This window comes from Leopardus geoffroyi, chromosome A2 (assembly GCF_018350155.1).
Source record: "Leopardus geoffroyi isolate Oge1 chromosome A2, O.geoffroyi_Oge1_pat1.0, whole genome shotgun sequence".
Classification (NCBI taxonomy): domain Eukaryota; kingdom Metazoa; phylum Chordata; class Mammalia; order Carnivora; family Felidae; genus Leopardus; species Leopardus geoffroyi.
Window position 1 is genome coordinate 156480548 of NC_059331.1, and position 24437 is coordinate 156504984.

General features: G+C 41.1%; 1 protein-coding gene across 2 annotated transcripts in view; it reads left to right on the forward strand.

The window, feature by feature from the left end:
- The first annotated feature begins 1295 nt into the window (after positions 1 to 1295).
- Positions 1296 to 24437, forward strand: part of WEE2 (WEE2 oocyte meiosis inhibiting kinase) — a 29102-nt gene continuing 5960 nt past the window's right edge. Inside the window, exons 1-9 of one of the 2 annotated variants that reach the window (XM_045495912.1) lie at positions 1296 to 1714; positions 8960 to 9156; positions 10919 to 10970; positions 14016 to 14188; positions 15828 to 15949; positions 20878 to 21024; positions 21646 to 21753; positions 21892 to 21977; positions 22705 to 22875. In XM_045495912.1, coding sequence (XP_045351868.1) covers positions 1370 to 1714; positions 8960 to 9156; positions 10919 to 10970; positions 14016 to 14188; positions 15828 to 15949; positions 20878 to 21024; positions 21646 to 21753; positions 21892 to 21977; positions 22705 to 22875 — 1401 coding nt within the window. In that variant the 5' untranslated portion in view covers positions 1296 to 1369. The remainder of the gene's footprint in view (positions 1715 to 8959; positions 9157 to 10918; positions 10971 to 14015; positions 14189 to 15827; positions 15950 to 20877; positions 21025 to 21645; positions 21754 to 21891; positions 21978 to 22704; positions 22876 to 24437) is intronic. The other variant, XM_045495911.1, reaches the window with a different exon arrangement.

A 24437-nucleotide genomic window follows, 5' to 3' on the forward strand; every position in this document is an offset into this window, starting at 1 on the left:
CTATTTCCCCTGTGGAATGATTTGGGAAGGTTTGCATGGGTGGTTGTGAGCTAGGGAAGGGCAAAGGATTGGACGGTGTGCCCACCTATAAAAAGCTGGAGCAGAAGAAAGCTTTTAGCTGGAAAAATACTTTCACATCCTCCCAGTTAGTTTCACTTGGATTAACACCCCTCATGGGTTCAGGTCAGAAATGGGAAAGACCCAGAGAGGAGAAAGGTGTGGAGGGATTGATAAAGAGGAAATGGAAGAGAGGTGATGGGCAATGAGAAGCCAAAGACTGTAAGAGAAGAGAAATTAAATTTGTTTTGGTCGAGATCAAACTACCCCCAGCACCTCTCTCTTTGGGCCCACATTTATCATGTAGATAATTCCACGTGTCCAGGACTTTCAGAGTGTCTCCCGAAGTCACAGGAGGGCTCATGTATATCATTTTCTTTTTTCATGGATTGTCTTTCACACGGTTTCTCCTTTAAAGTGATATCGGTGGCTTTTTTTTTTTTCTTCAGAGAGTTTTTTTTACTTTTCCCATGGGGGCCTCTCTGAGGAAGAAATTAAATGATGTAGGTTAAAGAGTAATAAGGTAGTTGGGGGTAAAGTAATTGCCATTTTCAAGTGATACATGCCTGCTTCTATGTGTCACTGATCTTTCTAGGCTTTCTTTTGTCAGTTTAAAAATTTGTCTTATTCCCTGAAAGTTTTAACTGCTGATACCTGGGGGCAGGTGGAGGATGTGAGATGCCTGAATTAGGGCAGGTGTGCCTGGCAAAAATCTAAGGCATCTCTCTGGTAGGGAGATGAACTCCAGCCAAGATAAGTTAGGAGACCATTTAAGGATGATTATGATATCCTGGTGATGCTGAGTTCTAATTAACTGCTGTTAGCCACTGGGTGGGGGGTGGGGGACAGAGGAGAGCATGATGTTTCTAAACGGTAGGTGGAAAAGAGTGAAAATCATTTCTTTCCAATAATGAGCTTGTTCCCGAATTGGCTAATGGGTATTTTTAAAGCCGTGCTAAATTAAAGGAATCCAACTATCTCACTAGTGTTTTGTAGCACACAGGTTCAGGGAGACTATGTGGGATATCCAAAGGGGTTCTCTACATAAATTGGACTTAATTGCTCTAAGAGACACCGGCACTTTCTTTAATCAGAATGGAAATAAGGATAAGCTGAGGCCTTACACATATGTGGTACTTAAGGGAGCAAACTAATGGTGTGCCTTTGTGTAGCTGTTAGTGGGCAGAAGGAAAGGCAGGCTAAAATTGGGAGGTTTGCCAGCTTACATTTTTTTCTCCTCCTTGCTTCTGCAGCCCCTAGTGCTCCTTTCTGATAGGCCTCCCCGCCTGTGCCGTAGAGCTCTCGTGCTGAGATGGATGACGGAGGTATTAACAAGGAACTGAAGCAGAAGTTAAACTTTTCCTACTGTGAAGAAGAGGGTGAGCATGAAGGGCAGGAGGAAGCACGAGAGAACAGCGAGGCCCAGAGCCAAACCCCAGACAAGTCTCAAGTTCAGGAGACAGAGGCAAAGTGCACCCCCCCGAGACCTTCCCTCAGTAGCACTCATGAAGTCGGTACATTTCGGGAAACAGACACGATGAGTCCCAATCAGGGTCTGAGGACTCCGGTGTCACACTCTCGCAAATGTCCTGAGACACCAGCCCAGCCAGATAGCAGGAGCAAGCTGCTGCATTGTGAGAGCCCCTTCACTCCCAAAGTAAGTAAGTTGTGGAGGAAGGGGGACCCAAGCCCCCAAGATCTGTGCTCCTTTGGTTCCGCTGATGGGGAAGGAGGATGCGTTCGTTTATTTGTATCTGGCAGATTTGCCTCACAGGCTATGTATCTCAATTACATATTAATTGGTGAAAATGAAGACGAGTTCAAAGTTCCCAGAAAACAGAACTAAATGCCTTGCTAGCTGTCTTCTCAAAACCATTGATATCAGCAACTATTTGGTGTAGGCCACAAATAAATCTTGGTGGGGAAAAAATTCCTGGTTGAAGAATATTGGAACCGGAAGGAATATTTTTATTTATTTTAAAAAAAATTTTTTAATGTTTATTTATTAAAAAAAATTTTTTTTATGTTTATTTATTTTTGAGACAGAGAGAGACAGAGCATGAACGGGGGAGGGGCAGAGAGAGAGGGAGACACAGAATTGAAAGCAGGCTCCAGGCTCTGAGCCATCAGCCCAGAGCCCGACGCGGGGCTCAAACTCACGAACCACAAGATCGTGACCTGAGCTGAAGTCGGTCGGACGCTCAACTGACTGAGCCATCGGAAGGAATATTTTTAAAAATGTTTATTTATTTTGAGAAAGAGAGGGTGGGGCGTTCGCGCATGAGCGTGTGAGCACGGAGGAGGGGCAGAGAGAGAATCCCAAGCATGAACTGGAAGTAATATTAAGATCTAGAGCCCTAGTGCATTCTGCAAACGAGAAGATCAATGTTTTAAGAGTTGAACTGGCTTTTGGCTCGGCCAATGGCAGAGGCAGGACTAGAAACCTGATCTTTTGGTCTCAGTCTACTACTGTTCTTTCCATTACGCCAACTGGCTCTCCTTTTATGTAATTATTTACTAATATTTCCTAATAAAAGAGTGTTCACATTCACTGTTGGAACACATTCACATATCTTTGCTGCTGCTCTTCCCAGAAGGAAATCCTCCCCTCTCCTCGGACCCGTGAGAGACCGGCTCTTCTATGTGAGCAAAGAGGTAACTTGTTGATACTTCTCTATAAGCTGCGGAGGGCAAATAGCCCAAGGTCCCAGGTGGTTGGCTTCGTCCTTTATTCTTGCTGTGATTATTCTCCTGTTATATCTACACGTCATTAAAATCAGGGTTGGGGCAGGGTTACCTCTGACAGACTAGTGCCATGGTGTGTGAGCCTCAGCACTGGTATTAACTCCGCTTTCTGCTGGCTCAGCTTGAGGTACTTAAGGCCATCAGAACAACATCCGCGCTTCTGTTTGTAGCACAGTTACTGTCAGCAGGTCTCTGCAGTTCCTACTGAGCGTGCACACCACGACTACCAGGGAGGACTAAGCTTCTTGACTGTATTGTGGACAAACTGCTTTCATACGCTTAGGTGTCCATTGTGGGTTTTTCAATGGTCCCAACACCAATAATCCTTTTATTTTTTCCAGAAGCCAGTGTGGGCAAGGGGTACAAGACAGTCTCTGCCCTCAAAGTGCTTACAATCAGCAGAAAGACTGGGTGATATAGACACTGTATGACAGGTGCTTCCAGAGTGGTTTTGATGTATGTAAATTAGGTGGAGAGTGGGCTGAAAGAACATGGCTCTGAGCAAGACTACACAGGAAAGGAAATGGGACACGGTGTGTATGTTTCATTTCATTCACTCACTTAAAATGGAGCACGTTGATATTGGACCTTCTGCTGGAAAACCTTATTCACCGCATCAAAAAGCGCCAAAAAATGAATACAGATAAACAACGGAAACAATAAAGTTCGGATCAGGCATGCTGAGAAAGGATTGGGAATTGAGTCTCAAGATCAGGAATGCCCTTCCTGAGAGCAGTCTTCAAGGATGAGTTGGAATGAACTAGGTAAAGACGGAAATGAGAACTGAAAGCCAAGGGAAAAGCATCTACCGAGTTAAGAGGGAAAAGATCATGTCCCACCTAGAAATTGCATGTTGCTCAGTGACAGGGGCCTGTACGTGAGAGGGTGCAGGCAATGAGGCCAGAGTAGGTAGCCAGGAGCTAGATCTACTTTAAAAAAATTTTTTTTAATGTTTATTTATTTTTGAAAGAGTGAGAGAGAGAGAGTGCAAGTGTGGGAGGGACTGAGAGAATCCGAAGCAGGCTCCAAGCTCTGAGCTGTCAGATGGAGCCTGATGTGGAGCTTGAACTCCCAAATCGTCAGATCATTACCTGAGCTAAAGTCAAGACGCTTAACTGACTGAGCCACCCAGAAACCCCCTAGATTTTATCTTGAAAACTTAGAGACAGTTATCAAATGGTTTTGATCAGAGGTCTTTTTGAAGAACTGACCGTCAGGTGAAGGCTGGCATGTTGTGGGAGAGACCTTGAGGCACAGCAGTATTTACGACAGATCGGCTAACAAAGGAGAAAGGCCTGAATTAGGTCAGTGGTGGACAGTGAGAAAGTGAGAGATGCTTAGGATTTGGTAAGTGACTTTGATGTGGGATTGTCGAGCTCAATGGTCAAGAAAGAATTTGAGACCTTTTATGCTGCGAAAAGGTGTTTTTATTACAGCTTGGGGCCAGGACCTGTGGACAGAAAGAGCTGCATTGTGATTGTGAGGAGTGACTGATTATATAGGGTTTTCCATCCTATGGAGGTGAAGGTGATGTTAGGGCTCCAGGAAAGGCCTATAGGAGTCAATAGGTTCCTGGATATTTCTTATTGTGTTATTCTTGTAAATCATTAAGACAGTTACAAACTGTAGTGGAGTTTCATGTCCTACATGCCTGTGATCTTTATCAACTGCACATTTGTTTTTCCCTTGCCTTTGTTCTTAGGCAGTTCCTAGTGCCTGAGCAATGTTATATATCCCACCTTAAGCGTGGAGAAGGTGGGAATTGCGGGGTGTCAGCTCGTGTTTTTCTGTCAGCTTGCTTTTTGTTTTTTCCTCATATCTTACTCTTAAGTCTTTAAGATTGTTGAAAGCAGAAGGTCTCTTTCTAGCTTCTTCCTGCTGAATAGGGGCGTATAGATGTCCCTACCTATGGGCCAACACCGTTCAGTTGGGGAACGTACAGGGGAGTTACAAGGCAGAGGCAGCTGGGTCCGGTGTAGACAGCAAAGAAGTATCTCCATGGTTGGTAAAGAAGATCATCATTGTTTGAAGAGCAGTTTGGGATCTTGTACAGGTTCACAAGAGTAAGAAGTCATGTCAGTTTGTTCATTGGTTTTTCTGTGAAGGAGGTACAGGTTTTATTCTTGATATGAGCCCAAAAGAGTATCCCTCTAATTTGACTACAGTGGGAGTACATAATATGACCCAATAAAGACCTTTCTATTTTTTAAAATAAGTTCATTTATTTATTTTGAGAGAGAGAGAGAGAGGGAGAGAGAACAAGCACATGTGTGCACGCATGAACAGGGGAAGGGGAAGGGCAGAGAGAGAGGGAGGCAGAGAATCCCAATCAGGCTCTGCACTGTCAGCACAGAGCCTGATGCAAGGCTCAATCTCATAAACTGAGATCATGACCTGAGCTGAAATCAGGTGGACACTTAACCAAGTCTCCCCGGGGGTGGGGGTGGGGGTGGGGGGTGGGGGCGCGGGGCCTGGATCTTTCCATTTTGGATATAAGGCCCTGCTGTATTAGACTCCCAATCTTTTAAATAAATCACATCTCTGGGGCTTACATGAGATGGACTTCAAGTTACAGTTAAATCAGGTTTTAGGAGCATGTGATCAGTATATTCATTAAGTAACTTATGAATTAAACCAGCCTTGAGTGAATAATTTAATAAAGTATTAGAATCTTCACCCAATAACTGGTCCACTGTAAGGAATGGTCTTCTATACCATTCAAAGGGCTGAGTCCTAGAGGTTGTTTTGGTGCAGCCCTAATCCTGAGAAGTTCTACTCGTAAAAGAATATCCCAGTTTCCCTGGGTCTCTAGACTAAGTTTAGCAAGGTGTTGTTTCAAAGTATGATGAGCTTTCTCCACCTTTCCAGAGGGTTGTAGATGCCAGGCTGAATGTAGAAAACATTTAATTTTTAAAGTTCATGCTATTTGTTTGGTTATTTATGCAGTAAAAGGACTATTGTCACTTTGGAGGGATTGTGGGAGGGCAAATCTAGGAATAAGCTCTTGCAGCAAAACTTTGTTGACTTTTGTGGCTCTTTCCATTGGGCATGGAAAGGCCTCGATCCACCCAGTGAAAATCTCAACAAATACTAGTAGGAACTTCTAGCCTTTGCAAGGAGGCATTTGTGTGACCTCAAGCTGCCAGTCTTCTCCTGGATATGTTCCATGCCTTTCTACTGATTTTGAAAGGGAGGGGGGTGTGGACGGTACCTTCCAGATTTACTTGCATACAAACAGTACAATATTGGCAGACTTATTTTCTTGTAGCTGTTAAATTCACTCCGTCAAATGTATTTTTAATTCAATGTTTTAAAGCATTTTTGCCCAAATAAGTAGCCTGGTATAAACCCTATATTACCTTCCATTGGTTATTTTTGGATATAAAGACTTTCCCCTCATTATTAACAAGTCAGTCCTGTGCATTTTTTTCAATATCCTCATTCCTGGGCTATTTGAATTTCTTGGTCTGAATAGACCTTAGCTTGCCTTTTGTTCTCTCATCAACTTGATGGAGAGGTTGAGGGGAAAATGAGGGATCTAGGGTCCTGTGAGGCTTCTGTCTTGTTTGAGTAGATGATATCTTGAATCAAGATAGTTGATGCTAGAGGATGTACAGGTCTGGAGAAAGCAGAGATGTCCTGTAAATCATTGGATAAATGAGTCTGGAGTGCAGGAAAACACACTAAATTGGAGATCTAAATTTGGATGTCATTAGCATTTTGGAAGTTGTTGAAGCCTTGGGTGCAGATAAGCTCAAGTAGCCTGGGTGCCAGAGTAAGAAGAGAAGTGGTCCAAGTTAGGAATTCTGGAAATGCCATGATTTGAGGGGCAGAAAAAGAACAGAGCTTGAAAGGGAAACTGGAAATGCTACTGAAGAATGCATACTTTGTGAGGAATATAATTTGGATCAGAAGAGAGAGGGGGGACACTGATCAGCAGCGGTGTTATGCCAAAGACAAGAATGCCCAGGAAAGGAGCATTGGCCTAGTTCAGGCTTGCCCGAGAGATAGGACTAGAAATCATGTGAAGTGACTTCAGGTCACCATAAAGACTTCCTAGCGGAACTACCTGGAAATAGAAGAGCGTCCCAAGGAGGCTGTATGTCCCTGTGGCTAAATGCACTGAACACTAGTTGATGATCACTTGGTAGGAACACTGTAGGGGGGATTCAAGCATCAGGGGACTAATTGTACCAACTGGGCCTTTAAAGTCTTTCCAAGTCCTGAGACACTATGATGTTGTGTCTTGAAGGTGGGAGGTATTCCTCAATTTTTCTTCCCCTCTATCCTCTGTACCAGAGCTGTTACTTCTAGAATTAGCTATACTCCCTGGAACACATTTATACTCTCAATCTGGACATCTTTCTCCAGAAACTTTCAATCTGCTCTACTTTTAGGCAGAACTTCCTTTCATAAACCTTGTTCCAAACTAAGATCTTTTGAATTTCCAAAAGAATTACTCATTATTCTATTATTCTGGCAATAAAAATCCATGTTAATATAATTCATATATTTCCCTGTGTCATAAGCAGAGCTCACAAAATCTATCGGCCTTCATATTTCCAGATTAGGAATTCTGATATTGTCTGCCTTGATGTGGATACTTCTTCCTTTTGTCAGAAAATGTCTAGGCTCTTTTTGTTGTCCTTGAAGTGTGGTCACCAGGATGTGCATCATTTCAGGTGTGGATGCCCCACTGTTTCATATGTGATAGATACGTTTTACTTTCCATATAATCATCAGTATCACAAAAAACTGTTTCTCAGGAACTGATTTACTGTAATTCTATGTTCATTGCCTGAGTCACAGACAATTGAGAAATATTATATAGTACAGTTGTACTTTGAGCAAGTACTCAGTCCTATAATACACTTACAGGAAAATTGTGAGTTTATCATTGATAGCTTTGTCTGACAATAGCCCCAGGATTGTTCATCCTATAAACTCTAAGACCTGTAAAACCCTTGTAAAAACTTGACTCCAGCAAGGCCTTTTTCTTCATATAAAAAAAATGGTTAGGTTACTGGGTGTACTCTGTATTTTCCTTCATTTCTGCTTCTATCATTTTGGATTTCTAATTTCAATATTCATTCTTTGTATCCTTACATTTTTGAATTACATTTTTATAGAGTGAATCACGTTATAGTCTAGCTTCTGCTTCTACCCGGAAAGCCATGGACAGAGTGTGTCAAATAGTGGCATTCTTTTAGAAAGAGCCCCACAGTAAATGATTATGAGGTTATATCATGGCCCTGTGTCTACTGCTATGCCCATAACACAACTATTCCTCTGGCCCCTGACTTAGGTCATAATGACATTCTGCTATCTCCTCAGAATTCTTTGTCTTTGGCCTGTCACCTCTGTCCTTTTGTTTAGTTCTGGTAAGTTTGTAGGCCTGATGTTCTCTTACTGTACCCCACTTGGAGTGGGAAGAACAGCACATTTTCCTACTTATTGGTATGTTGGCTATAGCCACGACAAAGCTCAGACGATTATTTTTCAATTTCTTTACCCCATTTTATGGAAATTTTCTCCTTTGGTGTTGTATTATAAGTGGAACTGGAAACTTCTTCCGTGATTAGATAGTCTATGAGATCCTTCCTGTACAAAGTGAATACTTCTGCAAGACTGATGGGCTGTTGACTAACAGACTGTGCATTCCTTAAGAGATGGAATTCACCTATGTATGCCTCAGCATCTAGCCCAGTATCTACTAATTAGTAGGCACCAAACAAATGTTTGGATGAATGATTGAGGGGGAGTTAAAGCATACATTGAGAACATAAGGACCAGCTCTTTTAGAGTCCTTTTTGTTTGTCTAAGCTTCAGCCTATCATCTTTAAAAAGTTAGTGGTAGAAGTAGAGTTGGTATTTTTCTGGTCATCAGAATTGCCCAGGGGAAGGCAGTGGAGCTTAACAAAAGTACAGACTCCTGTGTTGATTCCTTGAGTTGGAATATCTAGAGGAAGACCAGGAATCTTTATTTTTCATAACAGGACCAGTTACAATGCAGTTAGTTTGCACTGAACCAGATAACCTCTAATTCCTTTTCAGCAATAACATTCTTTGGTTCAAATATTAACTAGCTGATAATGGATTTTTTTTTTTTTTTTTTACTAAACTCCTTCTGTCTTCCCTTTTTGTCATCCTCATTCAGTGTCTGCTGAGCCAGTCAGTGATTTCTTCAACAGAGAAGCTCCCCTCCCGAGGCTCTAGGCACTTGAGGCTCACACCTATTCCCCTTGTGGATGAGATGACCTCATCGGCTCTGGTCAATATTAATCCCTTTACGCCAGAGTCCTATAGAAAACAATTCCTTCAATCCAATGGCAAGAGGAAAGCCCGAAGAGATCTGTAAGTGTACTGTTGCCTCTAACTTTTGAGAACTGATCTTACTATGGTCAAGTAGAAGGAAGAGTGTAAAAGTAAGATTAGGAACAAGAACTCTATTTGAATGCAGTTCACACATCCCCTCCTTCCTAAATGTTAATGTGGGTTTGTGACCTGCTTTTGGCACAGAGATTCCAGCATATCCCCATTCTGAAGTGTACTGTGAGGGGCCTTCTCTATAAAAGAATAGGGCAGAGTAAGCCATAGACCGCTGACTTCCATGAGTAAGTTGAATGAGCTACAGAATTGCATTTAGGAGGTCTCCTCTGGTTAACAGAAGGCTAGCCCCGGGGAAGGTGTAGCTCACCCTCTAAGGTGTAGCTCACCCTTTACTACTGCTTCAAGTCTAGCTTGTGTGACTCGGGGCTATAGAGCAAGGATTTGAACTTTTCCACAGGTGATGGCAGATCGGCTACTGAGAAAAAAGATAGTGTTGCTTTTGGAGGTGCTAAGAATGGAAAGCCAAATTGCATGCTCCACAAAGCCTCTGAATGGTAGAAATTGTCCAGATGAGGATTGTGCAGATTACTCAGGGACATTTCTTGACCATGTCTCTTCAAGGCTTCCTTTTTACAGAATGGAAGTGCGTCTAAAATGGGTCAGTCATTTGTGTTCATATGTACTCAGCTAAATAAATGCACAGCTAACCATGTGAAGTACGCAGAGCATTTAATGTTAGGTTGAGATATTTCTTTTGGAATCAGTGACTCTGTATTAACCAGCTTTGTGGCCAGAATAGGTTGTCTCCGTACTATCTCCTAGATGTTAAGTAAATGGAACTTTAGCACAAGTACACAGGCCCACTTTTGTTACCCAGAATTGGTTTTAGCTCTTGAGGATTCTTAACAAACCATCAGAGTTAATGGACTCACCTCTCACTGCAGCTAGCCAGAAAACACCATTAATTTGAATTTCCTGCAATGAAAGTGGGGATACTCGAGTAACATCTCTCAGTGCTTCTGTGAGAGTACTTTTCTCCCTTCCTTATTGTGGTGTTGTTATTTTATGAAGTATTAGAATGTAATATTAAACTTAAGTCACAAAGGTCCAGCATCAGTTTGTTTCCATGAGTGTTATGTCATCCTCCATTTGCCATTTCTACCCTGTACTTCTGCAGAAGAAAAATCTAGAGCTGGCTGATGTAATTGAAATCTTGCTTAGAGATCCTGAATGCAAGTGCTCAGGCCAAAGAGAGGGTCTGTCAGAGACTTCAGCTGATTTGCAAAGTCACTGAAAATCTCTTAGCCAGTGTGAGAGCTTATTCTGCTACACTGATGGTCTGCCTGCGAACCTAGTGCAAGGCCAGGTTCAGGGGAGGTGGGTGTTGGAGGGGAAGTGAGGCAGGGAAGAGTGCTTAGTGTCACATGTTCTGTGCACTCTCCCCTCCACTCTTCAGCACTGCTCTGTTTGCCTAGAACCCCACTCCTGCCCCTTAGCTGATTCCTACTCATTCTTGGAAACTTAGCTTGGAAACTCATTCTCTTTTGGGAAAGACTTTTATTCGTGACATCACGATTTGGGTGCTGCCTATAGTATCCCTTGATATCTTGTTCATTTCCTAGTGTCTTACGTTGAAATTTTCTATTTATCCCTGTCCCCAAATAAAAACTGAAGGGGAAAGGAATGGTCTTATTCACTCTTAGAGCCCCAGAACCTAGTATAGTATCAAGCTCTATACTGCTAATCCTACATCGATATCATTTCTTTTTGTTATTCTTTTTTTAAGTGGGGAAGCTGGTCCAGGGGAAAGCGATGTAGAACCAGGGCTGCCTGCCAAGGTGAGCACAGTTCTCTGTTCCAGCTGTCATGACTCGGTCACTTCGTCCTATCACCTCTCTCTCTCCCCCCACCCCCACCCCTAACTTCATAGATTTACAAATGTGCCTTGCAACTGAATTTATCTGGACTCTTCATCAGGGTCTACATTCTTTGCTTAGTTCTTACTTTATCAGACAGTGTCTGACCTGCATATTGCTGAATCATTACCTTGGAGTGTTTTTAAATTAATGGCTACTGCTTCTATCTTTGATTTCGGGAAAAATTCTATATTCATGGAGGTACAGAAGTGAAGGGAAAATTCAAGATATTTAAGGCCCCCCAAAATGGAAAAACAGGACAGAGAAAAATGGCATATAGCTGGAAGTTTAAATGTAAAATTTTAGCTCTTAAATGTGTCCGTACCTATTGATTTTTAAATAGTGTTCACAACTTTTGATGTAGCATCCCTCATTTTATAACCCAGCCTAAGAAAATAATACTATAAATGTTATCAGCAGAGATGTGTACCGCAGCCTTAACTGTAATAGCCAAAAAAAAAAAAAAAAAAAAAAACCCAAAAAGCAAAAAACCACACCCTCCTAAATGTCCAATAAAAAAATGGCCAAATAAATTATATTTTAAAGTGGAATTTTAAATTGCCATTAAGATGTTTATAATATGAAAACGTGCCTATGTTCAATATTCAGTATACAAGAGGGGGAGGGCTTGAGGTTGGGGACTGATGTGGATGGTAAGCTGGCTTCTTTGGTGTCTGAGATGGGGCTGGGAAGGTATAGTGGGTGAGCAATTGGTAGGAGGCCTTAAAGCCTCCGACCAGAAGTTTGGCTTCCTTGCGGGAGATAATTAGGTGTGTCTGATTCTATGGTATCATTTTGCAAAAACGATTACTGTTTTTAAAAATTTTTTTTTAATGCTTATTTATTTTTGAGAGACAGAGATAGAATGTGAGTGGGGGAGGGGCAGAGAGAGAGGGAGACACAGAACCCGAAGCAGGCTCCAGGCTTCTGAGCTGTCAGCACAGAGCCTGACGTGGGGCTCGAACCTATGGACCGTGAGATCATGACCTGAGCTGAAGTCGGACGCTCAAATGACTGGGCCACCCAGGCGCCCCAACGATTACTATTTTTGATTACAAAATTTGTTACCATTTGAAGAGATGGAGAGAGGGCTGGTAGCTGTAGAAACTCCAGGTATGGAGAAAAGAGAACTTGAGATTGGCCAAAGGCAATGAAAATTCTAGATCTTGCTAATGGAGACTGATTGGCATTGTTTGTTGAAATGAAGAGGTAGTAGGAGTCAAGATGGTTTAAACTCAAAGCTAGATGAAAAAATTCTTGCTAATGGGGACATTGAAAAATGAGGACTTCATGGAGATAAATCAGTTCGGATTGAGATTCATATAAATTTGTGGAGATTTTCTGTCATCTTAGCTATCATTTACTGAGAATTTACTGTGTGCTTGGCCTTGAACTAAGTTACACACACAGGCACACATGCAAACGTCTTCTCATGTGATACTTAAAAGAACCCGGAAGAGTAGTTGCTATCATCCTCACTTTACTTTATTTAGATGAGAAACCTAATAAAGGAGTTCAGTGATGTGTCTAGGGTTACTTACTAGCTGGGCAACGGGTGATAGTGCTAGTGAGCCAGGAAGCTGAGATCCTAAGCTATACCTGAGCTTATAAACTGAGGTAATCGATCTGATAATTTTGTTCTCCAGACTAAGATTTTTGAGGAGGCAAATTGAACACAAATAAGTTTACTCAACTTGAGATGAAAGTATTAGCAGCCAGAGTGTGAGACAAGTAGACAGGAGTCAGAGGGTGGTGTCCTTCCCCCCCGCTACCCCTTAACATGTTCCACCCAGATCCCAGCCATTCTCTCAGCTGAGGACAGTAGCTCTTCTGTGAGCAGGTGTGTCCCCTCTAAAAACATAATGAGAAGAATATTCCAGACAACAGAAATAACCTAGAAAAAGACCTAACCGGGGCGCCTGGGTGGCGCAGTCGGTTAAGCGTCCGACTTCAGCCAGGTCACGATCTCGCGGTCCGTGAGTTCGAGCCCCGCGTCAGGCTCTGGGCTGACGGCTCAGAGCCTGGAGCCTGTTTCCGATTCTGTGTCTCCCTCTCTCTCTGCCCCTCCCCCGTTCATGCTCTGTCTCTCTCTGTCCCAAAAATAAATAAACGTTGAAAAAAAAAAAAAATTAAAAAAAAAAAAAAAAAAAAAAGAAAAAGACCTAACCTATTAAAACATGCCAGTACATCACTCACAGGTGGAATTTAAGATACAAAACAGATGAACATAAGGGAAGGGAAGCAAAAATAATATAAAAACAGGGAGGGGGACAAAATATAAGAGACTCTTAAATACAGAGAGCAAACTGAGAGTTGCTGTAGTGGTGGTAGGTGAAGAGATGGGCTAAATGGGCAAGGGGCATTAAGGAGGACACTTGATGGGGTGAGCACTGGGTGTTATACATAGGGGATGAATCACTGGAACCTACTCCTGAAATCATTATTGTACTATATGCTGACTAACTTGGATGTAAATTAAAAAATAAAATAAAAATTTAAAAACCCCCAAAGAAATTTAAAAAACATTAAACAATGCAAGTACAGAGTTGTATAGATAGATGGTTATAAAGAGTACAAAGAAGGTAGTCGGCAATTGGGAGGTTCTTGCTACTATGAATACTGACACAGAGAGGTACTTGGGTGGCTCAGTCGGTTGAGCATCCGACTTCAGCTCAGGTCATGATCTCACAGTTTGTGAGTTCGAACCCTGTGATGCGGGCTCTGTGCTGACCGCTTGCTCAGAGCCTGGAGCCTGCTTCAGATTCTATGTCTCCTCCTCTCTCTGTCCCTCCCGTGCTTGAGCTCTGCCTCTCAAAAATAAATAAATTAAAAAAAAATACACAGACAAAATCCAATAGATTTGCTTTGAAAGTCTTTTTGAAAACTTAGAGAAATTTAGGAATATGCCTTAAATTTATTGCTCGTAATATGTTAGAATTATTTTAATTTTTTAATAAAATATTTCAGAGATGTGTTCTACGAGAAACCAACATGGCTTCCCGCTACGAGAAAGAATTCTTGGAGGTAGAAAAAATTGGAGTTGGTGAATTTGGTACAGTCTACAAGTGTATTAAGAGGCTGGATGGATGTGTTTATGCAATAAAACGTTCCATGAAACCTTTTGCAGGATCATCAAATGAGTAAGTACCTTTGAAATGTACAAGAAGTATAAACTTGGATTTGGAAAGTTGTTTCTTGTTAAAACATTTCATTTTGTTTGTTTGTTTTATTTATAGACAGAGACAGTATGAATTGGGGAGGGGATGAGAGGGGGTAGAGAGAGAATCCCAAGCAGGCTCCAGGCTGCCAGCACAGAGCCTCATGAGATCATGACCTGAGCTGAAACCAAGAATTGAACACTTAACTGACTGAGCCATCCAGGCGCCCCAAAACATTTTAAATAATGGCACTGATGTCATTAAAAACATACCCATTGCTACCCCCTCCATTGTATGTGGTCTCACATTTATAACTTTTCTGAATTTTCCAAGTCAGAGATAAGTTATTTCCTAAAATGTACCATGATCATTTGGGAACAATCATGTTGCGTTTTTTCATGGTTCTTGAGGCTTTTACTACTGGTCTTAACTGCTTTTTCTTCAATGAATAGATTTAGGGATTTTCTTCCTGTTTCATTCATTAGAAATATTGCCAAGTAGGAAGTTAATGTTAACTCATTGGTTATCTCCACTTTGTATTAACAATGAATTCATTACTAAATTCATTATGACTATTGAAATCAATGTTTTGAAGACTACAAGTGAGAAATTAAGAAAAATTTAAATTTCATTCTCAGAACTAATTGTTCAAAAGTTCTTCCTTGTACAAGGAAAACAAATATTTCCAGATTCAGCCAATGTATTTTGTGAACTGTGGGGATGTAATGCTTAATTTGCTGAATCTGAAATTATGGGCCTTAGAATTCTTCATTTTTATACTGAAATTCATCTAGTACCACATGCTACTTTTTTGTGTTGGATTTCCTATTCCATAATGAATCATGAATATTGGCAGTCCCCAAGACTGTCCCTATGACTATATCATATTGGCTGAGTGCAATATTATGACTTTCTAGCCTTCACAGAGAAGACAGAGGACCCATCACAATATCCTTCATCAAGTCTATGGTGGGCCTCTTGTTAAGCCCATCAATATATTTTTTTAAATTGTGATACAGTGAAATTAAGACTCAAAGCATGTCTGCCATTGATATAATAGCAACCCAAGACTCCTCTTTACATATGCCATGTTCAATGAAAACAAACAAACAAACAAACAAACAAACACCATGGATTTTGGCACCAGGATGACCAAGGTTCTGGTCTTAGGTCTACTATCACCAGCTTGACTTTGGGCTAGTCACTGAGCTTTCTAAAGCCTTCATCCTTGCCACTATATCTTACTGAGTAGTTATGACAATTAAATGAGGTAAAATAGTAAGCAAGCAATGAGCACTCAACGTTCTGCCACTGTTAATAATGCCTCATATCATGGAGCACTTGGGTGGCTCATCGGTTAAGCGTCTGACTTTGGCTCTGGTCATGATCTCACAGTCTGTGGGTTCAAGCCCCACGCTGGGCTCTGTGTTGACAGTGCAGAGCCTGGATGGAGCCTGCTTCCAATTCTGTGTCTCCTTCTCTCTCTGCCCCTTCCCTGCTTGCTCTCTCTCTTTCTCAAAAAGAAATAAACATTGAAAAAAAATAACGCCTCATATCTTGTCTTTGAGAAACATTTGTGTGTATATTGATTCATTTTTCTTGATGCTTGTCTGTCTGTTAGGAGTTTGGCTTTGCATGAAGTTTACGCTCATGCAGTGCTTGGGCATCATCCCCATGTGGTACGTTACTACTCCGCATGGGCAGAAGATGACCACATGATCATTCAGAATGAATACTGCAACGGTAAGTATATGGACTATCATGGTGGAGAGGGAGATGAACTTTTAGTCCCCAGGAAAAAAATCTTTGCCTCCCCCTTGTAGTTTATGCCACGTGTAGCAGAGTACTACCTAAAAAGTCTGTACTACAGTTTTGCTTGGAAGCAGAGAGCAGGAGACACAAAGTTGCATTGAAAAGGAATTTCAGGTTTATACTATTTCATATTTTTTTCAGAGCTGATGTGTGGCTGACACCCAGAAGCTATTAATCCCCTCACACTTTACTCAATACTTAGAAACCTTTACCCCAGGGGTTTGAATGGTAAATCATCCTCCTCTTACCATTTGCTAGGTATTTTTAGAGAAGCAAGTCATACTTTATACCATTTTGGGGGAGCGGGTGGTAAACTTACGCAGCCAACTTGTGATTAATTTTCAAGCGGATTCCTGGATTTGAGGATTGTTACCTTTGAGGCTTAGTGTTCTCACCAGAGGAAGAGTATGGGGTGAGCGCTGGGAATGAAACGCAGTGACTTCAGATTATTCTCGCAGGTCTTTCAGGACCATACCTACACAAATAACTGGTCAAACTTTTTCTCTGGGCTACTTACATCGCAAAATGTAGTCCTTTGGCCTAACGTATTTCTACTCCATGATTAAGGGGGTGACCTAGCGGTATCTTTACATATTATTATTCTCAGATATTTTTCATCAAAATGTTCAATGGTAAAATAGGAAAATGCTCCCAAATTAAATAGAAGCTTGACATCCTTTTATGAGTGGTGATCTATATTCTGGCCATGGCAATATTGGATAATGGCACCCCTCTCAAACCTGCTCCCCTCCCCCACAACATGTACACCTATGCTGAAGTTTCTCTAATAGCACAGTCTTTGAGTAATTTTAGTAGCCACCAGATAGCCCTGAGTATGTAAGCACAGCCTGACTTTTGAGGACAGTTGACAAAACTTTATCATTATATCTACAAGTAGGTTAAGTAAACAATATTATGAAACACTAGAAACACAGAAAACAGCACACATATGATGCAAATTAATGGCATTTCTCTTACTGTTTCCTTAGAGCCTGATTTCCTTGTGGTCTTAACTGTGAACTTTTTTTTCCTCTAAAAAGGGAAAAATCCCTTTTTCTAATAGTCTCTTCAGGATAAAAAATGGACCCTTTCCTTGTGATTGAGATGTTGAGACTTTTCTTCCTAATTCCTCCTTACTGTAGCCTGAGATTCCCTATTCTTGCCCCTCCCATCCCCCAAGATTGGTTTTATTTTCATGACTTTCAACTACTAACAAAGATAATGGCAAGTCATAAAAATTAACCAAGAAAGTCAAACAAAACAAATTTAACCTGATTTAGGGCATTGTAAAGATTTCAAATGTTCAAAAAAGAATAAGGTGGAGTGATGGTTCCTGTTACAAGTCCTCTTCTAGTTCTTTGCAACATTTGAATACCTTCTACAGGCATGCCATTCTGTTAAGTTCTAGGGTGAGCTGTACCAGAGAGAAAAGCCTTTTGAGGAGCTTTATTCCACTTGCTCGCTTACAGTGAATCCACATGAGACCATTTGGTGCAAACCAGGTGGTACAGCTATGGATAAAAAGCATTCAGAGAAGACAAATTTGAGCAAGAGGCAGCACAGTGTGGGGGGATGGGCCTGGGCTTTAAAGTCAGGCAGGAGTGGGTCTAAAACCCAGCTATACTGCATACCAGTTATGTGATCTCTGGAATGTCAATCCCACTGAGTAAAGAGATAGTAATATCTACTTAGGAGATAGTAATGCTTCTTATTTTGGAAAATCGGAACAACCTACATCAAATGCTAGCACACCGTCAAAACCTGATACAGATTGAGAACTCAGAAACAGTTGTTACTAGAGTAGCCCAAGAAAATCTCAAAAAGGAGGTAAGACTTGAAAGAGACTTTGCAGAAGGATTACCAGAGTTTAAGGAAGAGCAAAGAAGACATCTATTAGAGGAACAGCAAGCAGGCAAAGGGCATGACATTGGGGATGGGTCTGACCTAGCAGATGGTAAGGAGACTGATGGGACTAAGGTGACCCTATAACAGGAAATAAGATCAGCAGAGTCAAGTGTGGGAGGAATACAGAGGGCTTTTGGATGTTTCCAGGCAGCAGATTTTCAAGAAGATGTGATAGATGAAGAGGAATCATTGTCTGTTTGCCATGGTGGTCCACTAACTTCACTGTGTCCTTGCCAATTAAAATGTAGTTCTGATTTATCAAAATGTAATTCACATACATTGCTTTCAAATGTGAACTGATCACGGAAAATAAAGCACACCCTTATACTTGTCTTGTTTGTAGTTATGCATAATCCATGTTGAGACTCTGCCCTGTGGCTCTAAATAAAGGAGAGTTAAGTCCAGAGTATTTGTAAGGTAGCAGAGTAGCTAGTGCCTGATTCCTTCTACTCCTTTCTCCTTCTATCCTCTGTCTCTCCCTCTTTCTCACCTCTTCCTCCTCATGCCTGCCACCCTTAGCTCTGTACCCCCAGCCTGTCAAAGCAGTCAGGCTAGAACATGTAGAGTTATGGTTTACTCAGATTATAAATTGGATGTTTTAGATAATGTACATCGTAACTAGTAGAGACCAGCAGTTAACTGATTTCCCCTACTGTCCCTCCTAAACTCTAAACCAATCAAATGTTCCTTCTTCCACCCTTACCCTTGCCAAGATCCCCTACCCGTCACCTGTGGGTCAGCCTCTGAAATCTGAAGGCTTTCCAGCAGTAGATTGATTGTGCAAGCACCAGGATTCCAAACTATTCAGGATGGAACGATTAACCTCTCGCTAGAGGCAGTATTTTCTTGTGACGTCTTCTGTCACTGAAGTTTTACAGAGCGTGCTCCCCTTGTTCTAGTGATGTGGTACCCAGAAGTCTGCACCATCTGTGGAACACCATATATTGGTTATATTTTCCCACCAAACAAGGAATAACTTTACCAGCAGGAAAATATGCTTGTGTTGTAGAGAGCAACATAAAATCAAGATTTTGAGAATACAAATGTATGAACAGAATATCCTGTTGGTCTGCTGTTTACATTTTAGTGTTGGAAGGCATTTGCTATTTGTTTTAGTGTCTGTCAGGTTTCATAAGCAGACAGAAAAACATAGATCTGTTTTTCTTAAGTTTCCTTTTTCCCTCAGCCAAGTGGGGGAAATATCTTTATTTTATCTAAAGAAAAGAATTTGGCAACTCATCTCACCAAGATGGTTTGAGAAGAGCTGTCCAGGAGCTGGCTGTTTCCTCCTAGGGCACAATCCTGTCAGTTACAGTATTATCTCCAGATGGCATCTTGGGTTATGGAGTTAAGGCTCCGGTATAGCTGAGATTAGGAGGGATGAGGTTTATCGTTCATTCAGTATTGCTCTGTCTATACACACAGACTTCCTTAATACTGTTTGGCAAAGAACAGTTAATTATGCTCCTCAATAAGAGGGAGACCGTCGGCTTTAGCTGTAGCAAAATAAAGATAGCCTAATACCTTTGCATAAATGCTCTCCAGTAACTTTTACTGTTGTTAATTATTACTTGGCTAACCTGAATATTACCTGCAGGGCTTCTATGTAATTAAAAGTGCTGCTGGCACTGGTCTAGTTACCCTTACTAAACACCCGTAGCTCTTCAGGAATCGGCAATATCTCTGCTTATAATCTAGAAGACCACATTAAAAGGTTGCTAAGTGCTGCTAGGGTGCTTCTTTCTTCGCATACCTTTTATGGGCTCCTTGTCTTTGTCTTTCCTTTGCCTCTGTTGCCAGGATAGACCTTCAGTCCAGAATATGTGCAGAGTGCATGCGAGACCTTGAGAAAGTGAGGATGGATAAGATGGGGGTCTCGGATGAACACCCAGTCAAGCGGGAAATGAATTCCAGTAGACATGGGAGCCTTGGATACAGGCTTCCTTCTCTTTGGCACAACTCACAACTTCATCTGCAAACAGACTTGAGGTGGCTTTGGTCTTAATAAGCTTCAACATACTCTTCCTTTCTAGCTAAGGTCATCTATAGAACATAGAATCTTTTTTTAAGAAGATTCCCAGGAAAAAGACACACCCTTTACTTTAGCCCTCTTTGTGTTTCTGGAAAGGGCTGAAACTCTTCTTCTTTCTTAACTGAATTATTTTAACATGAAAGATCAATCTTTAAACTGAATATTACATAGGATACTTTAAAATATGGATTTCCTAAAAACCATTAGTATCTTAGATCCTGTTGTTCTGATACATACTTGAGGGCTGGAGTTCTAACTGCCAGGGAGACCCAGGACTCTACAATTTGACTGAAGAGGCTGCCAATGAATGCAGATTAACAAAATAAAGGGTTCAGAAGCATTCTAAATCCTTAGGATGGGGCACCCAAGATCGGCAGTTGGGGGGGAGGGGGGGTCACATGAGTCCAGCCTTATTTTTTACTGATAACAATGATAAACTAAGAGTCTGTAGTGGATGTGCAAATACTGTGGCTCAAAAAGGATTTAGGTGTATATTGAAGTTAAACTTCGAACTCATTACATTAAAGTTACTAGTAGCCTATAATTACTAGCTGGACTCTGAACTAATCATCAATGCTAATAGCAGCCATCTGTCCAGGCTTGATTGGCCTTCTGCTTAACAATCAGGTAACACTTTTAAAATGTTAGTTGGGGCAGGGCATACTCAAGGCAATGTCACCACATATTGGATACCTGCGCTATGGCACTTTATTTTTTTCTTTCAAAGTCCTGTAATTCTTTCCAATATGTCTGTGGTATAGACAGACAGGGGGCAGATATTGCTGTTATCTAGACAATAATCTAGATTTGTTGGACTGAACTCATTCATGAGGAATTTACTGAATGTTTACTATGCTTCCATCTATTAAGATTCATACCTTTTCTCCATTCTGTGGGGCTGCTCTCTGTTGTTCTTTCCTAGGTGGGAGTTTGCAGGCTGCTATATCTGAAAACACAAAGTCTGGCGATCATTTCCAAGAGCCGAAACTCAAGGACATCCTTCTGCAGATTTCCCTTGGGCTTAAGTACATCCACAACTCTGGCATGGTGCATCTGGACATCAAACCTAGTCAGTATGGCTCCCCTCTGCTCTTTTGGCCAGATTTAGTTCTTTCCCCACTGTGTCAGAATTGTCTGTGTACCTACTAAGTGTTGAAGATGCTGTTTGCTGGCAAAATTTCTTTATTTCATGTGTTTCCCTGAAAATCTTAGTCAAACAGCTTTATCCATTCCCCCCGTCTAGGGCCAGGGGACAGAGAAAAGACTTTTTCCCAGGTAGTAAAGCCAAAGTATGAAAATATTGGCTACATCCTGAATGTATTTGACTACTGTTGTATATACTCTTTCTAATTCAGCACCGACTAAAGTGAACAGAAATTAATGGTTTTGACACTCAATAATGTGAAACTCAGAGAAATGTTACCATCTTCAGGGGCTTCTTTCTTTGTTTTGAAGCCACCAGCCTCTTCAGAGGATGGGGTGTGTCTGAGGTCGGTTTCACTTAAAATAGGTATTCTTAACCACTGAGTTGTTCAGAGATTCCATGGAAGATAAGAAACCTTGGTAGTCTTGTTACACGAACTCAGAAGAAGAGGAAAGGAGGGTGGCCAAAGTGTCAAATACAGAAAAGACTCTTTGGGGGTAAAAAAGCTTAGGAGTCATTACTTACGTTAATTCTGTATTTATTTAGGTAACATCTTCATTTGTCATAAGATGCAAAGTGATTCTCCTGTAGCCCCAGAAGAGATTGAAAATGAAGCTGATTGGTTTCTCTCTGCCAATGTGATATATAAAATTGGTGAGTCTGCCTTAAATCCTGACCTGTATATTATCATCCTATAAAATTTATACTGATGAATCCCATTTATTCCAGTTTTAAAGACATGCTTGTAAAGGGCTCTGTTTCTTTTTCTTCTTCTTCTTTTCTTTTTTTTAGGTGACTTGGGTCATGTGACATCAATAAACGAACCAAAGGTAGAGGAGGGAGATAGTCGCTTCCTGGCTAATGAGATTTTACACGAGGTAAAGATCAGGCAAACAGAGGGCATTTTATAATTCACTGAATCCTTTGACTCTCAAATGAAGGTTCACAGAACAAGAAATGAAAAGTATATATTTATAATTAAACTTTACATTATCTCTTTTCCTATTCAGAATTGAGACTGAGGATAAGAAAGAAACTTAAAAAAAGCATGAGCAAAGCTGGTTCAATCATGGATTAATCACTGGTCTTACTGTTCTTTATAAAGTTCCTTTACTGTTTCTAGTCTTTCTTAGACTTCCTAAACTCATGAATTCCCTAGTAGAAAGGAAGCCTTTATTGGTTCAACCCATCTTTATCAGGCTATCATCCTTTCGATAGCACCACCAGCTCTGGTGAAATGAGCTTTGGTTATTGTCTACCTTCCAGGATGTCTGCAGAGTCAGGGCTAGGAAGGATTTAACTCCTTCCAGGATGATCATATCTGCAACCAGTTAATCTATGCTTGGAGTCTCTTTGAGCCTGACAGAACAAAATGACGCTAAGATTCTGCCTTAAACTCTTCAGGGCACAGCAGTGTGAATCAGGTGGATTTGCACCGTATCCTTTGTCTTCTCTAGAAATAAACCACTAGCCACAGCAGATGTGACCTTGCCCATTGTGTCTGTTTAAACTCCTACGTACTCAGTAATCTCTCTCACCCGTTGTCCTGATCTAGACTCAATTCACTTAGCAAACTAACTGGCTTTCCTGTCTTCTGTTTTGAAGGATTATCGGCACCTTCCCAAGGCAGACATATTTGCCTTGGGATTAACAATTGCAGTGGCTGCCGGAGCAGAGTCGTTACCCAGCAATGGTGCCATGTGGCATCATATCCGTGAGGGTAACCTTCCAGACCTTCCTCAGGAACTCTCAGAAGAATTTTGCATTCTACTCAAGGTGGTATCTCTTATAGATCAAGAGAAGATAGAAATGTCTATTTTTAAAAAATGTAATGGCAAGGAGGTGGGGAAAGAGGAAAGCAGATGTTGGTAGTGCCACTGACAGAGGAAAAAAGGAATCATGATCCCGAAGACCAGGAAAGACATAGATAGGACAGACCGAAAGTTTCTCAAGAAAACTTAGAGGATATCATAAAGCCTTTTATATTCCAGTTTAAAATCCTGTTACATTTTTTTTCTCTGCCCTTCCTAACAACCCTGTTAAGGTGGGAAATTCAGGAAACCAAGGCTCAGAGCAGTTCCTGGACTTGTATTCTCATCTTTGATAATTGATTCACTCTAAAATCAAACTTAGGTCTTTTTGCTCTTATTTTAGGGTTTTAACTGTTGTCATTGAAGTGGTGAGACTACAAAAAATTTTGAATTTTGAGTGTATAGAAGAAAACATAAGCTACTTTATTGATGAATAGCGGACAACACCACCAATCACATGCACTATTAGAAAAAGGCATAATGTCAGTTCAGGAATTTATGTGTTACTTGAACTCCATGGTATCTGAGTATGTGGAGGGACAAGGAAAGGAAGCTGTTATGTTGAAACAGAGGTACAAAAAAATACACTGTTGAGAAGTTTAGAATTATACTAAGGAAAAAAAATGTGTACATAAGACTTCATGGCTTAAAGAACAGGATTGGTTAGAATTCCTAAAACAGCTTTAGAGACATCTACTCTTGGGGATTAAATGTGACTTTTATAGTTCACCTGAAAACTTGAAATTTAGTTACAAACTTGTCTTCTTCCAAATAGGCAAACCTTGTTCACAGTGGACTTTAGTGCAAGCCTAATCATCTATTTCTATGTGTGAATTGCTCTTAGATTTAGTTGATACATACTGAGTACTTCAGTGCTGGCCCAGTGTGCTAATAATACATGTATGTTAATTCATGTAATTCTCACAATACTCCAGTAGGTGAATGTTGTTCTCCCAAATATCAAAAAAGGGGAAGTGAGTTTCAGCAAAGTTAAGTGACTTGCTCAAGGCTACTTAGTAAATGGTGGAGCTGCCTCTGAACATTGGTTCCCAAATGGAAGGTTCAGTGTTTCCTCCATTATACAACATTGCTAATTGCTGTAAACAATTAGCTATTTTCTACTGTATTCAAGCCATTTTAGGTTGCAGACACCCTCTACCTGAAGATGAATGCTGTAGGAATACGGCCATGATGGGGTAGCCTTAGTTTTTTTTTTTTTTTTTTTAATTTTTTTTTTCAACGTTTATTTATTTTTTGGGACAGAGAGAGACAGAGCATGAACGGGGGAGGGTCAGAGAGAGAAGGAGACACAGAATCGGAAACAGGCTCCAGGCTCTGAGCCATCAGCCCAGAGCCTGACGCGGGGCTCGAACTCACGGACCGCGAGATCGTGACCTGGCTGAAGTCGGACGCTTAACCGACTGCGCCACCCAGGCGCCCCAAGGGTAGCCTTAGTTTTAAGTGAAAAGGAGCATGTTGTGGTAGAAAGCAAACTGAACTAGGAGTTGGGTGACCTCGGTTTTAGTC